The sequence below is a fragment of the Brachyistius frenatus genome, unplaced genomic scaffold (assembly GCF_029030835.1).
Source record: "Brachyistius frenatus isolate BFR_SWC_R1_liver_20210118 unplaced genomic scaffold, ASM2903083v1 Contig_389, whole genome shotgun sequence".
NCBI classification, from domain to species: Eukaryota; Metazoa; Chordata; class Actinopteri; family Embiotocidae; genus Brachyistius; species Brachyistius frenatus.
This window is the reverse complement of record NW_027210988.1, coordinates 135228-150000: the sequence shown is the minus strand read 5'-3', so window position 1 is coordinate 150000 and position 14773 is coordinate 135228. Positions and strand designations below refer to the sequence as shown.

The 14773-nt window shown below is 44.4% G+C and overlaps 1 protein-coding gene across 1 annotated transcript in view; it reads right to left on the bottom strand.

Annotated features, from left to right (window-relative positions):
• paxip1 (PAX interacting (with transcription-activation domain) protein 1) overlaps positions 1-12170 on the bottom strand; it is a 24900-nt gene extending 12730 nt beyond the window's left edge. The window contains exons 1-12 of the mRNA XM_069724664.1: positions 12014-12170; positions 10255-10389; positions 8100-8143; positions 7868-7931; positions 7459-7569; positions 7182-7257; positions 5491-6021; positions 4908-5020; positions 3218-4193; positions 351-445; positions 151-246; positions 1-9 (exon numbers count right to left, since the gene is read on the bottom strand). The exon at positions 1-9 is cut by the window's left edge and continues 129 nt beyond it. Of these exons, the coding sequence (XP_069580765.1) occupies positions 1-9; positions 151-246; positions 351-445; positions 3218-4193; positions 4908-5020; positions 5491-6021; positions 7182-7257; positions 7459-7569; positions 7868-7931; positions 8100-8143; positions 10255-10389; positions 12014-12094 (2331 nt within the window). The 5' untranslated portion in view covers positions 12095-12170. The remainder of the gene's footprint in view (positions 10-150; positions 247-350; positions 446-3217; positions 4194-4907; positions 5021-5490; positions 6022-7181; positions 7258-7458; positions 7570-7867; positions 7932-8099; positions 8144-10254; positions 10390-12013) is intronic.
• Between the last annotated feature and the right edge of the window lie 2603 nt (positions 12171-14773).

Here is a 14773-nt window from a genome sequence, read left to right as displayed (position 1 = left end):
CCGGAGAGCCTGCAGAGGAAACGAAACCAAGGAGCAGATCGTCCTGTAGTTCAGACATCAGCTCACTCTTTAACCTCTGTGATATGGTTTCATACCAACATGTGAAAAAGACCTCATTCAGAGTGGTTGTGTGTCACTGTGTGTTCTTACCTGCACATACATGTTGCTGACCTGACTCTCACACAGCAGGTGTGTGCAGCGGCCGCTCATCGTTGGATCAACAGCACCTCCACAGGCCTGGATGACCTGAGGGAGGAGTTCAGAAAACATCTTTTATAAAACTATTTCTGTATATTTATTCCAGCTCCTGCTGTCTTCATGGTCCCTGAGGGACTGAGTGACCATCTCACCCTCTTCCACGTGGCCAGCAGCTGTTTGTCAGCCATCTGTTCTGGATAGTCGGCGACAGCAAACACACAGCCCAGCAGGAAGCCATCCTGAGGAACTGAGAGGAAAGCAGGATTGATGCTGTGTGTGAGGTATGGCTGAGGCTTGTGGACAACCTGGAAGTACAAAACCACTGAAACTGGCTTCCTTTCAAAGAGAGAACTTTTTTCATCTTCCATCTTTCTAGTCCCGACCAGGTCGGAGCAGGAAGTGACCATATTTGGACGAGCTGGGGGAGGAGCCAGAGGTGGATCTGACCGATCTGATCGGAAACCTGACGATACTACGTCCCGCCCACCGATAGCTGTAACCTGACTGCACCACAGGCCTGTCAATCAAACAGACACGCCCCCAAAACCAGGTCTTCTTGAATCTTCTTTTCTAATGAATGAGGGATTATTTTCAGATGGACCTCCAGAAAACTAATAAGAAGGAGTGACTTTAGCTAACAACACCGAGATAACTGATGGACACATTTTATTCACTTTGGATTTGATGAGAGAAGTTGAATGGGAGTCTATGGAGCCGGAGGCTTTTTGGAGCCGACCTCTAGTGGCACTCGCTGGTATTGCAGCTGAAGACACTTCTGGATCAAAACCATTTTACATGCCTGAAGCTACGAACTCTTATATATCCAGTCTGTAGTTTTATATCCAGTCTGTAGTTTTATAACCAGTCTGTGGTTTTATATCGAGTCTGTGTTTTATATTCAGTCTCTTATATCCAGTCTGTAGTTTTATATCCAGTCTGTGGTTTGATATACAAACTGTAGTTTTATATCCAGTCTGTAGTTTTATATACACTCTGTAGTTTTATATCCAGTCTGTGTTTTATATCCAGTCTGTAGTTTTATATCCAGTCTGTGGTCTTATATCCAGTCTGTTTTATATCCAGTCTGTGGTTTTAAATCCAGTCCGTGGTTTTATATCCAGTCTGTAGTTTTATATCCAGTCTGTAGTTTTATAACCAGTCTGTGGTTTTATATCCAGTCTGTAGTTTTATATCCAGTCTGTAGTTTTATATCCAGTCTGTAGTTTTATATCCAGTCTGTGTTTTATATCTGTCTGTGTGTTTTATATCCAGTCTGTAGTTTTATATCCAGTCTGTGTTTTTATATCCAGTCTGTAGTTTTATATCCAGTCTGTGGTTTTATATCCAGTCTGTAGTTTTATATCCAGTCTGTAGTTTTATATCCAGTCTGTGGTTTTATATCCAGTCTTATGGTTTTATATCCAGTCTGTAGTTTTATATCTGTAGTTTTATATCCAGTCTGTAGTTTTATATCCAGTCTGTGTTTTATATCCAGTCTGTAGTTTTATATCCAGTCTGTAGTTTTATATCCAGTCTGTAGTTTTATATCCAGTCTGTGTTTTATATCCAGTCTGTGTTTTATATCCAGTCTGTGTTTTATATCCAGTCTGTAGTTTTATATCCAGTCTGTGTTTTATATCCAGTCTGTAGTTTTATATCCAGTCTGTAGTTTTATATCCAGTCTGTGTTTTATATCCAGTCTGTAGTTTTATATCCAGTCTGTGGTTTTATATCCAGTCTGTATATCAGTCTGTTTTATATCCAGTCTTGTTTTATATCCAGTCTGTAGTTTTATATCCAGTCTGTGTTTTATATCCAGTCTGTAGTTTTATATCCAGTCTGTGTTTTATATCCAGTCTGTATATCCAGTCTGTTTTTATATCCAGTCTGTAGTTTTATATCCAGTCTGTGGTTTTATATCCAGTCTATGTTTTATATCCAGTCTGTAGTTTTATAAACAGCCTGTGTTTTATATCCAGTCTGCAGTTTTATATCCAGTCTGTTTTTATATCCAGTCTGTGTGTTTTATATCCAGTCTGTAGTTTTATATCCAGTCTGTAGTTTATATCCAGTCTGTGTTTTTATATCCAGTTTTATATCCAGTCTGTGTTTTATATCCAGTCTGTGTTTTATATCCAGTCTGTAGTTTTATATCCAGTCTGTGTTTTATATCCAGTCTGTGTTTTATATCCAGTCTGTAGTTTTATATCCAGTCTGTAGTTTTATATCCAGTCTGTGTTTTATATCCAGTCTGTAGTTTTATATCCAGTCTGTGTTTTATATCCAGTCTGTGTTTTATATCCAGTCTGTTTTATATCTAGTCTGTGTTTTTAAATCCAGTCTGTTTTTATATCCAGTCTGTTTTTATATCCAGTCTGTTTTATATCTAGTCTGTAGTTTTATATCCAGTCTGTGGTTTTATATCCAGTCTGTAGTTTTATATCCAGTCTGTGTTTTATATCCAGTCTGTGTTTTATATCCAGTCTGTTTTATATCTAGTCTGTAGTTTTATATCCAGTCTGTGTTTTATATCCAGTCTGTGTTTTATATCCAGTCTGTTTTAAATCTAGTCTGTAGTTTTATATCCAGTCTGTTTTATATCCAGTCTGTTTTATATCCAGTCTGTTTTATATCTGGTCTGTAGTTTTATATCCAGTCTGTGTTTTATATCCAGTCTGTAGTTTTATATCCAGTCTGTGTTTTATATCCAGTCTGTAGTTTTATATCCAGTCTGTGTTTTATATCCAGTCTGTGGACACAACACCACTTCCTAATTCTCCGTCACTCACTCCACTAGTCGTCCACAGCTGGACCACCAGTGTAGACAGCTGGTACGGGTCCTTGTACAGAACCAGAACTTTGACAGTGTTACCTGTCATTCACCACAGATCAGAGAAACTCAAACTCCTTTTCATGTTCTTCTAGGAATCTAATGTCATTTTCACGTGTAAACACACTCAGAGTAACTGCAGTCAGTTCAACACTTCAGACTGATGTCATATTTCAAGTCTGTACTCACTCTCTTGTCCCGGCTCGTGTCCGAACAGCTGGGAGATGTGAGGATGCTGCTGGAGCTGCGGCTGCAGCGTTGTCTGCTGCTGCTGTTGTAGGACCTGCTGGTTCTGGTGCTGCAGAACCTGCTGCTGCTGGTTCTGCAAGTGCTGCTTCTGCATCTGCTGCATTTGTTGTTGTTGCTGCAAGAAATGCTGCTGTTGCTGCTGCTGCTGTAGGTGCAACTGCTGCTGGTTCTGCTGTTGTTGTTGCTGCAGCATCTGCATCCGTTGTTGCTGCTGAAACTGCTGCAGCTGTTGCTGCAGCGCCTGTTGTTGCTGCAGCTGCTGCAGCCCGGGTCGGAGGAGCTGCTGGGGCCGCAGCTGCTGCTGGGAGAACGCATGCTGCTGCTGCTGCTGCTGCTGCTGTTGTTGTTGTTGTTGCTGTTGTTGTTGTTGCTGCTGCTGTTGTTGCTGCTGTTGTTGTTGTTGTTGTTGTTGTTGTTGTTGCTGCTGTTGCTGCTGCTGCTGCTGCGAGAACAACTGCTGTTGGTGCATCTGCTGCTGCTGTTGTTGTTGTTGTTGTTGTTGCAGAAACTGTTGCTGCTGTGGGGGCAACTGTGGGAAACCTTGTTGCTGAGCAATCTGTGACTGTTGCTGCTGTTGCTGTTGGTGTTGCAGCTGCATCATCTGATGCTGCTGCTGGAGGTGCATCACAGGATGCTGTGGTTGCTGTGGATGCTGTGGATGCTGTGGATGCTGTGGTTGCTGTGGGTGCTGTGGTTGCTGTGGTTGCTGTGGTAACTGCAGATGTTGCTGCTGGGCAGGCTGGTGGGACTGTTGCTGCTGCAGTAGCTGTTGCTGTTGCTCGGCTGTGAGAGCCTGGCCGGACAGTTTGGCCTGGTTGAAGAGGAGAGGGTTGGTACTGATGGGGGTCTGAGCATGGCTCTGATTGGTCTGCTGCTCCAAAGGCTTTGTCTGATTGGCAGCTAGATTCTGGATAATCTGCAACACATCAGAACAAAGAAAACGAGTTGAAACGTAGAGAAGGAACTGATCCAGCGTACTCTGCAGAGGTTTGAGGAAACACTAGTCTGCTGTGAAGAAACCTGGCTGATGCAGGATGACCACCTTATGTCATATCCCTTCGTTAAGGAGCCCGTGCCAAGGTGTCAGTACCACAACCTCTATCTGAATGATACAAGCAGGTGAAGGATCAACCCGACAGTGACATGCAAACTCTGCAGGCATAAATTCCCTCAGCACATTCAATCATCAGAAAACATCACCAGCCTAAAGTGCGGTATGGTACTACGGCTGCTCTGGATAGCAGTTATAGTTTAATGGGCCACTAACAGGCGGAACATTTTGCGTGTACACTTGTAAACGTTCTATTTCAAAGGTTAATTATTTCAGTTTTGTCTCTCGGTCATGTGTTAACAATGGTATTCTTAGCTTTCTGTCTCAACTCTGGAACTTCAACCAATTTTTTAACGCCCCCAAAAATATATATCCAAGTAATTTAATGAATATAATTGTGCCCTGACTACTGACTACTGCTAGTCGAATCTGTGAATCTTTGGTCAGGGACAGCCGTGGACACGTCTACGCTGCACAGGACTGAACATGATGTCACTGTTCAGCTCGCTGTGGTCTGTACATGATGTCAGAACGATATTAGAGACATGTTGTGCTGCTCAGTGAAGCGTTGCTACATACGTGTGCTACGTTGGTCGGTCGGCTGGCCGGCTGCATGTCAGAGTTGTTGGTGATGTTGCGGAGCGTTCTGGTGGCCGTACTCCATCCAGGGATTACCTCTGGAACAGATACACCTGGAGAGCAGGAAGAGGAGCCTTTATCACCAGGAGACCGGGTTACGTAGACATGATCCCATCAACAACAATAAATAACATCCGTCCAGCTTGAGAAGTCACATGAAGTTGAGAGAAAATCTTTTTAAAGAAATAAAGATGTGCGACCTGAATCCAGAGCGTCTGTCAGTGTTGAGGAGAACGACATGAATGTATTATGACTTCAAACAAACCAAATAATCTCCAAATGATGGCAACGATGTTTAGAAGCAGTCATGGGAAACACTCGACCTCCCAGTGAGACACGTCTACTGACGGATCACTGAAACAGGCTCCAGTCAAAAGAACCAAACTGTCTGCTCATTGTCTCGGGGAGACAAACAAGCAGGTAAGATGCTGAAACTGGAGAGGACGTGCTGCAGCAGCATCGTGTGGTTGTGTAGCTGCTCTAACCTGTTACCATGGATACCAAGTTCTTTGGGTGTACTCACCTTGCTGTGTGGAGTGACTGATGGCGGCGGCGGCGGCAGAGCGAGCTTCTGCAGGAATCCCTCCTCCACTGCCGGATACCGGAGGCACCGTGGCACACAGGTTGATCAGCCCGCTGCCCGTGGACGACACCGGGTCCTTGATGCCCGGCGGGCCGGCTCGCCGTCTGGCCGTGCCGGTCGGGATGGGCGGAGTCGGCGTGACGACCTCAGCTGGAGTCCAGTTGAGGTTGGTGCCCTCCTTCTCGGTGGAGGAGTCGTCGTCGGAGTCGTCGAACATGCGCTCGCTGCGGCGCTCGGGTTTGCGGGGCGACGTCGGGGACACGGAGTTCAGTCGCTTGGGTCCAGGTCGTCGGCGGGGACTGGACTCCTCACCGGACGAACCGCCGCTGGACGGGTGGGACCGCCGGGGGCTGTAGCTTCCTTCTGAGTGGGAGCGCTGGTCGTATGACTCTCCATCACTCTCCTCGTCTTCCTCAGGCTCCACGTACGTCAGTCTGGGGTGGTAGAGAGCATCGTCCTTCCTCATTTTATCTTTCAAAAGAGGAGCAATAGTTCAAAACATTGTTAAAAAAAAATTCAGGTCAGTATTCCAATCCTACACAGAGCCATCATTTTATTTACTTTATTTTGTATCTCTGTCTTTCACACACCTACAAGCAGCGCTGTTGTTCACAGAGGTCAGAGGTCAGGTCATCCAGCACCTATTAGGTTTTATTTATGTACTAACTGATGCATTACACGTATAAAAAGGGTATCAGGAAGTAAATAAAAGTCTCTGTCACACAGAGTTGATCTTCTGTCCACATCAGGACACTAATTCTGTAGTGATTACTGTTAACGCATCTTAATCTGGCCTCACTTCATTTTAAAAACACTAACTTTATGCACCAATTCTGCTCCTGTTTTTTAAAATACCCCCAAACTTTTGTAAAAAATTTTAGAGGAAAAAGTTGTATTCCAAATGTAGAGCAGGACGCAGACTGTTTCTGCAAGAATGTATAATCTGATTAACTTGCTGCCTGTTTTCATGTCAGTTGAAGAGTTTAATAATTGATTTATTATTTTCAGCACTTCACCAATTAGTCAACAGAAAATTAACCAGCGATAATTTAAATGGAGAGAAAGTTTCAAATATTCTCTGGTTGCAGCTATTTTAACAAGATTTGATGATTTTTATTACCAACATTATAGTAAATTGAGTATAAAAATATTTCAGGCCTGGATTGTAATCTGAATTAACAGGCTGGGACGTGACAAATTATTAAATTATGACAGACACTTTTCACTATTTTGTGACATTTATATACACTTATCAAATAACTAAAGACAACAGTGAAATGAATCTTAAACTACAGCTCTAGTTTGCAACTGTGACTGAAAGTAGTTTTCATTCATCTGCTGGGAGGAGGAAACTCAGAAAACAGTGAAATCTCCTGTTTGAATTTGTTACAGACCGAAGTGACATCTTGTTTTAATTTCTGTTGTTTGACCGACAGTCCAAAACCCAAAGATATTCTGTTTATTATAAAAGTGCAACAAAAAAAAGTCGTATTCGATCATATTTGACATTGTTGGTTAAAAACAATTCCAATTAATTGATTATAGAAGACTGAAAATAGCAGATCAATTTTCTATTGGTCGACTAAATACAATGAATGAATGAATAAATCAGTTCGCAGCACTCATGTTACCTTTCACAGAGTCTGTGATCCAGTCCGGGGTGACAATCTTGATGCCGGGGTGTTTCAGAGCGCACTCAAACTTGGCCTGAAAATGTACAAATAAAAAAAAAAAACATTGAATGGTGAGCTCGTATTTACATAGTTACATCCAAAAAGACAAATCTGTATTTGAATCTACGAACAAGTTTCTACAACTTGTGTGTTTGTGAAAAAAACAAAAATAAGCACAAATTTGCAAAAACAATGTGCAAAGAAAAACTAGATCAAGTTCCCAGCATGCACCTACCCCTTTGGGTTCCTTCACCACTAAGTGGGTGACCTTCTTGTTGAGGTTCAGCTGACATTCTCCTCCATAAAAGGTTACATAAGCCCACAGAGCGGTGAGGTCCTCTGGAAGCTGTGTACCAACACACACACACACACAATACACACAGTCAGGAGCTTCATCATATGATTATAGAGAAACAGTCCAAGTTGTTCCAAAAACAGACCGACAGGTCCTTTCCTCCAAATCAGGAAGTAGGAGTCGTTTTTCTTTTTTAGAAACGATCCACATCTTCAATGCTGAATAATTCAGCTGACCCTCTCCCCTCTCACACACACACACACACACACACACACACACACACACACACACACACACACACACACACACACACACACACACACACACACACACACACACACACACTTACCCTGGGAAGGCAAGCTGTCACACCAAAGAAGACCTGCCCTGACTCTGGGGAGAATCCAGTCACTCTGTGGGGTTCATGGTTAAAGAAGAACACATCAGAACGTAACGACAGTTATTCACTGCTTCCTAAAAATCCTCTGGACCAATGAATCCAGAAGAAAACAGTTCACACATTCACGTCCGTCTCTTATTTCCACCCTGGTGGTGGTGAGGATTGGCTGGTGAAAGGATACGGTAGCAGGTCTCCACACCTAACGGACAGGATCACCCAGGACGGCTGGAAGACACGAGGACAGACACGAGCCCATGACTGATAACATGGCTTTAAATCACAAGAACACTTTGACTGGGATGGCTGTAAATAACTATGGTAATTAACACATGCATTTTTAAACATTAAAGGAATAGTTTGCCAGATATTTCCATTGTTTGTGATGAGACAAACTAACCTGCTACTGGCTGTATTTACTGTAAAGACATGAGCTACTTCCTTAAAACCGCCCAATGAAAACTCTGCTGAGGGAGCTTTCCACTTTCATCACATTTGTATTGTAGTCTGAACCCAAACTAAGAAGAAAGCATGCAGGGTTCAAATAAACACGATGCATTATCACATCAGTTGGGACTATTGTAGTCACAACATTTATATAAATATAATAATCACAAATCTCTGGTAGAACATGGCTGATAATGATGATAATCATCATCCTCACGCTCGTCCAGCAGCCAGCTGTAGAGACAGCTGTGTTCAAAATACTAGTTTTATCTCATACAACCTCCTATCGGTCCGGTTATTAATCACATAACCTCTTATCGGTGTGATTAATAACGGACCGATAGGAGGTTGTGTGATTAATAACGGACCGATAGGAGGTTGTGTGATTAATAACCGGACCGATAGGAGGTTGTGTGATTAATAACGGACCGATAGGAGGTTGTGTGATTAATAACGGACCGATAGGAGGTTGTGTGATTAATAACGGACCGATAGGAGGTTGTGTGATTAATAACGGACCGATAGGAGGTTGTGTGATTAATAACGGACCGATAGGAGGTTGTGTGATTAATAACCGGACCGATAGGAGGTTGTGTGGTTAATAACCGGACCGATAGGAGGTTATTAATCAGTACTCTTATCGGTTCTTATTAATGACTAAAGAATATAATTAAATCTGCATTAGGATTAAACTGAATTTATAATTTAAATATGACAAAATACTTAAAGAACTTTAGATAGAATGAAGAACAGACATCAGTCCATAACAGTCCTCAGTCCATGTCCTTTGTCCTTCCTCCTGTCCTCTATCCTCCCTCCTTTTGTCCTCTGTCCTTCCTCCTGTCCTCTATCCTCCCTCCTTTTGTCCTCTGTCCTTCCTCCTGTCCTCTATCCTCCCTCCTTTCCTTCCTTTTGTCCTCTGTCCTTCCTCCTGTCCTCTATCCTCCCTCCTTTCCTTCCTTTTGTCCTCTGTCCTTCCTCCTGTCCTCTATCCACCCTCATTTCCTTCCTTTTGTCCTCTGTCCTTCCTCATGTCCTCTATCGGTCTTAAACATCGATCCACCTTAAATGAGCCTGGTCAGGTTATGCGGATACATCGCTGCTAACTTCGAGGATAATGGTGCGTTCATGAGCAACTGGGAAGTGGGAACATTTCCACCTCCGAGTGGGAGAAATCACCTGAACACCTGTTGAACTGGGAATCTCCCAGTCTGAGAGCTCAGAGAAGCTCCGACGTCTCTTGCCATGGAAACGTTCGAGGTAAAAGGAAGATTATTTATACTAGTTCAGGACAAAATAAGTCCCTTCATTGTTCATTACGGTCGCACTAATCAGAGCCGTTAAACAAAACAAATTACTCAACTGACGGACAACGACGCGTCGTAGCAGCCGACCGACACGGACGCTTCTCTGGTGCTATCGGTTTTCTGTTTTATACGTTATCTGCTCAGAAAAAGACATTTAGAAATGTAGTGTCAGACAGGAGACTTCCCGCAGGCGGCCACGTCGCCTCTTTGTTGTTGTCATGTTGTCTCTCGGCCGGGAGGTCGGAGGTTACCGGGTCCGAGCTTTCTCACTTCCCAGCTGCCTGCGAACGCACCGTGACTCCTTCACTTCAATCAGCAGGCGGCAAACAAGACGGGAGAACTCGGCTCGGCTCCCGAGGAGTCGTAGCATTTATTCACCGACACGTAAACCAAACTGTAAACACAGCGCAGAGTTTCTCCAGCAGCTCTCTGTTTGTGTTCGTTCATCTCTGCACCGCCGTGTTTTCAGGTAAATCCTTCACACAGCTTACTTCTCTATAAAAACACTTCACGTCATTACGCATTAAAGAAACAGGACAAAAAGCGTGACTTGTCCACACGCGTTGTTGTAAACGCAGCCGTTACCTTGACGACGGGCAGGTCGAACACCTCCCTGGACTCGCCCACCTCTGGGTTGTCCCCGTCCTCTGCGATGATGTGGGTGGCCAAAGCATTGTAGGACACCTCCTTCCCTTTTCCAGCCTTCAGCAGCTGCACCACCTGCAGGATTGAGTGGAGCTCTACGTCAGTCCAGACTTTACACGTCACACTTTATAATCCCACCGTGTGAAAGTAGAGCGAGCTTTTTGATAAAGACGCAACAGTTTGGTATAAATAAAGTGAGAAGGTGCCGTCTGAGGTCGTATCAGGCAGCGCTCCTCTTACACAACATCTGGACACGCAGCTGTGACGACCATCAGGTGAATAATGAATCACCGTCACGGCATCCAGACCGCATCTCTCTGCAAGATCATTCTGTTAGTAATCCTTTCAAGTAAAATTAAAGTCACTTATTTGAGCCTGCTGACACGGTTTCAGTGGCGCTGACTGATGAACCGGTTGAGTCCATCAGAAACCAGCGAGCGCTGTCTCAGACACTCAGAGGACAAACACGTCTGCAGCTGTCAGTCAGGAACGACTTCAATACTTCAGACAACCGAAGACAGAATCAGAGTTCAGCAGAATAACTACAAGGACAGGAAAGGACATGGTTCACTCAGACCTGGGCTGGAGCGCCCACTGAGACAACGAGGTCTGGTGGAGGTCTGGTGGAGGTCTGATGGAGGTCTGATGGAGGTCTGGTGGAGGTCTGATGGAGGTCTGATGGAGGTCTGGTGGAGGTCTGATGGAGGTCTGGTGGAGGTCTGGTGGAGGTCTGATGGAGGTCTGGTGGAGGTCTGGTGGAGGTCTGATGGAGGTCTGGTGGAGGTCTGATGGAGGTCTGATGGAGGTCTGGTGGAGGTTTGATGGAGGTCTGGTGGAGGTCTGATGGAGGTCTGGTGGAGGTCTGGTGGAGGTCTGGTGGAGGTCTGATGGAGGTCTGGTGGAGGTCTGATGGAGGTCTGATGGAGGTCTGATGGAGGTCTGATGGAGGTTTGATGGAGGTCTGGTGGAGGTCTGATGGAGGTCTGATGGAGGTCTGATGGAGGCCTGGTGGAGGTCTGGTGGAGGTCTGATGGAGGTCTGATGGAGGTCTGGTGGAGCTCAGCGGGGACATTTTACTTCGTTTCATGTCCTCAGCCCACATCACCTCACGGTGGGGGGGGGGGGGTCACATGACAACAGCGTTACATTTCACGAAGTGTTAAAATCATGTTTCTTCGCGGCATCGATGAGCTCGCGCTCCGTTCATGGAGGACACAAACAGGAGGGCGACCCGGAAGTACACCTGGACCTCAGGTCTGATGGAGCGGGGACATGCGCAGTAAGGGCGTCCAGTTGGAAGATGTTGGTAAACACATGTAACATCAGAGGGAGGAGAGGAGGAGGGAGAGGAGGCGAGGAGGGAGGAGAGGAGAGGAGGAGAGGAGAGGAGGTGGACCAGGAGCTCCAGGAGCTAGCAGCTAGCAGCTGACCGACGGAACTCAGCTAATGCTAAAGCTAAAGAGCAGCTCTCACCGGACACCGGGCTCTTACCGGACACCGGGCTCTTACCGGACACCGGCTCTTACCGGACACGTTAACCAGCTGAAGAGACAACTCGGTGTTGGTCGTGGAGCAGCCCCCCCCCCCCCCCCGTTAGCTCGCTGGTTAGCTTCGCCTACAACATCCCATTTAGATTGAATGGGTCTAGCAAGTTAGCATGCTACCAATGTAGCTGAAACCCAGAAGCTAGCGTCCTCACCTTCGGCTCGATGTCCCCCACCACGTAGAATTTGACATCTTTGAAAAGTCCGTCGGAAACCTTGTTCTCCTCTTCAGACATGTTTGTCCGTGAACGTCATAAGATCGTGTTTGAAAGCAGCCGGAAGAGGAAAGTACCGGTGGACCGGAGCCGCTCGAGCGCCAAACCGCTGAGCGCGCCTCGGACTGGTCCATTCTGAGAACGGGGGGGTCCGCCAAACATTAAGAGGGTTAGGGCTCGTTGGTTTGGCTCTCTGGTGACGTGTGTCACATTAAGTGGTTGTTTCTTTGTGGTACTTAAACAAAAATACTGATGTAAGAGATTTATAACGTCTTGAATCCATAAATATGTTTTCCAATGCACATTTAACCCCCCTGTACTATGCAAGTAGATGTTTTCACCTAAACTTGTAATCACTGACCAGATTATCCAGCAGACAGTATGACGTGATGACGTCATTAGGAGCAAACACACCGACCGATGACGTAGAGGATGGTGTCCTGCTGGGTTTGGTGGTATCCAGCTGTAGTGCTCTCAGACTGTCAGTGACAATAAAACGAAATAAAAACATGAAAAGCAATGAATACTTTCCAATCAAAAAAGGTAAAATCTTAAGAATCAGTCAGAAGTAATAAGAGAAAAATATTAAAGGGATTAAAGAACAGTGTTGAAATATTAATACAATATTACACAAATATTATAGGACAAGGCTGTGAAAGCAGCAACTTGTATTGGAGAACAGTATAATGCAGTTAAAGTTTCATTATTGTCACAGCATTATCATATTTGTCACTTATTTAATACTGACAATAATAGAGATGTTTCATACGTGACATTTTATTTCCATTTGTGTGTCCAGATATGAATATGTACAATATTTATTTATTAAAAACTGGATATCATTATTACTATATACTGTAAATACGGGGCGGAGATAACAGAAAAATGTTCTACAAGTGTCTTGTAAACGATGATTTAATATCAAGCAACATTATTATTCAAGACTTCTTTGTTTGAGAAAAAGACCAAGACTATGGGCATTCAAATTATTATTGTTCTCATAGAAAGTGCTATTTTCCAGTCTTACAAATGTGTTATAAAATAGGGAGAATGGGAGCTCTGTCTTAGACACGTCTCACACCCCACAAGTCAAATATATGTAATCCAAATCTAAATGCTAAATTCTGCAGTAGAAAGATATGAATTCTGGCATATTGGATAACGTGATGATCTAGAAATTGATTATAACCATGTCAGGTCACTTATAAAACACTATTATAGAAGCCTGAGGAGATCAGGGAGGATAGATGGGTCAACAAAACTATTCAGCTCTATGCTTTAACACAGGAGAAAAGATAACGTTGTTTTCACAGTAAACTGGAAAAAGATATTGTGCATATCATAAACTGTATCTTTATGGATGTGTTCAGTACAGATGAATAAGATGTGTATTAGGACCAACCATCAACCATCAGTGACATCATCAACATCAGTGATGTCATCAACCATCAGTGATGTCATCTTTGGTTTGTGAACGTTATGAATCCTCCAGTTCAGATTCTGTCCGTCACCATCTTTGCTAGTTCGGAGCGGTTTGGAGCAGGAAGTGACCATATTTGGACGAGTTGGGGGAGGAGCCAGAGGTGGATCTGACCGATCTGATTGGAAACCTGACGATATTACGTCCCGCCCACCGATAGCTGTAACCTGACTGCACCACAGGCCTGTCAATCAAACAGACACGCCCCCAAAAACAGGTCTTCTTGAATCTTCTTTTCTAATGAATGAGGGATTATTTTCAGATGGACCTCCAGAAAACTAAGAAGAAGGAGTGACTTTAGCTAACAACACCGAGATAACTGATGGACACATTTTATTCACTTTGGATTTGATGAGAGAAGTTGAATGGGAGTCTATGGAGCCGGAGGCTTTTTGGAGCCGACCTCTAGTGGCACTCGCTGGTATTGCAGCTGAAGACTCTTCTGGATCGGAACCATTTTACAGACCTGAAGCTACGAACTCTTTTAGAAACAGTCTGTGGACACACCACATAAAAAGTGGTGTTTTTTTTCTCCAAAACCAGTAAAGTAAATTATAAAAATTCCACTTTGGACATTAATGGGTTAATGAATGCACTACATCATGTCAGGTCTGTGCTCAAAAAGAGATGTCTAAATCAAATAGGTTTATGGTCATCAGGAGATCAGTCTGAGCACATTAATTCATCTGTCAAATGGCTTCGTCCAATCACTGTAGGGGTGGTGGTGGGGATTGTGTGTGTGTGTGTGTGTGTGTGTGTGTGTGTGTGTGTGTGTGTGTGTGTGTGTGTGTGTGTGTGTGTGTGTGTGTGTGTGTGTGTGTGTGTGTGTGTGTGTGTGTGTGTGTGTGTGTGAGGGGGGGGGCAGCGGGTGACGTCCACAAGGACCCAGACCAACGTGGTGCATGATGACAGGCGGTGTGTCTAAAGTAATGTCTACATCTCACAGCAACAAGGTCGAGAGGCAACCGTCCACATCGTTAATGTAGCTGTCAGATGGCTCCTCCAATTACTGCTCTCATTTGGTCGCTGCTCGGTTTGTCATGGTCTCTTAGCACTGAGCATCCATGATCCACCGTGCAGCGTCAGCGTGCGGACCTACACCTGTGTGTGCACTTGACAGTCGGCTTGACACCTGCTAATGAATGAAGCAATTAACCACCGTATCACAGGAGAGAATCGCAGAAGAAATGACATCTTAGAAAATCTGAATTAAACATCCT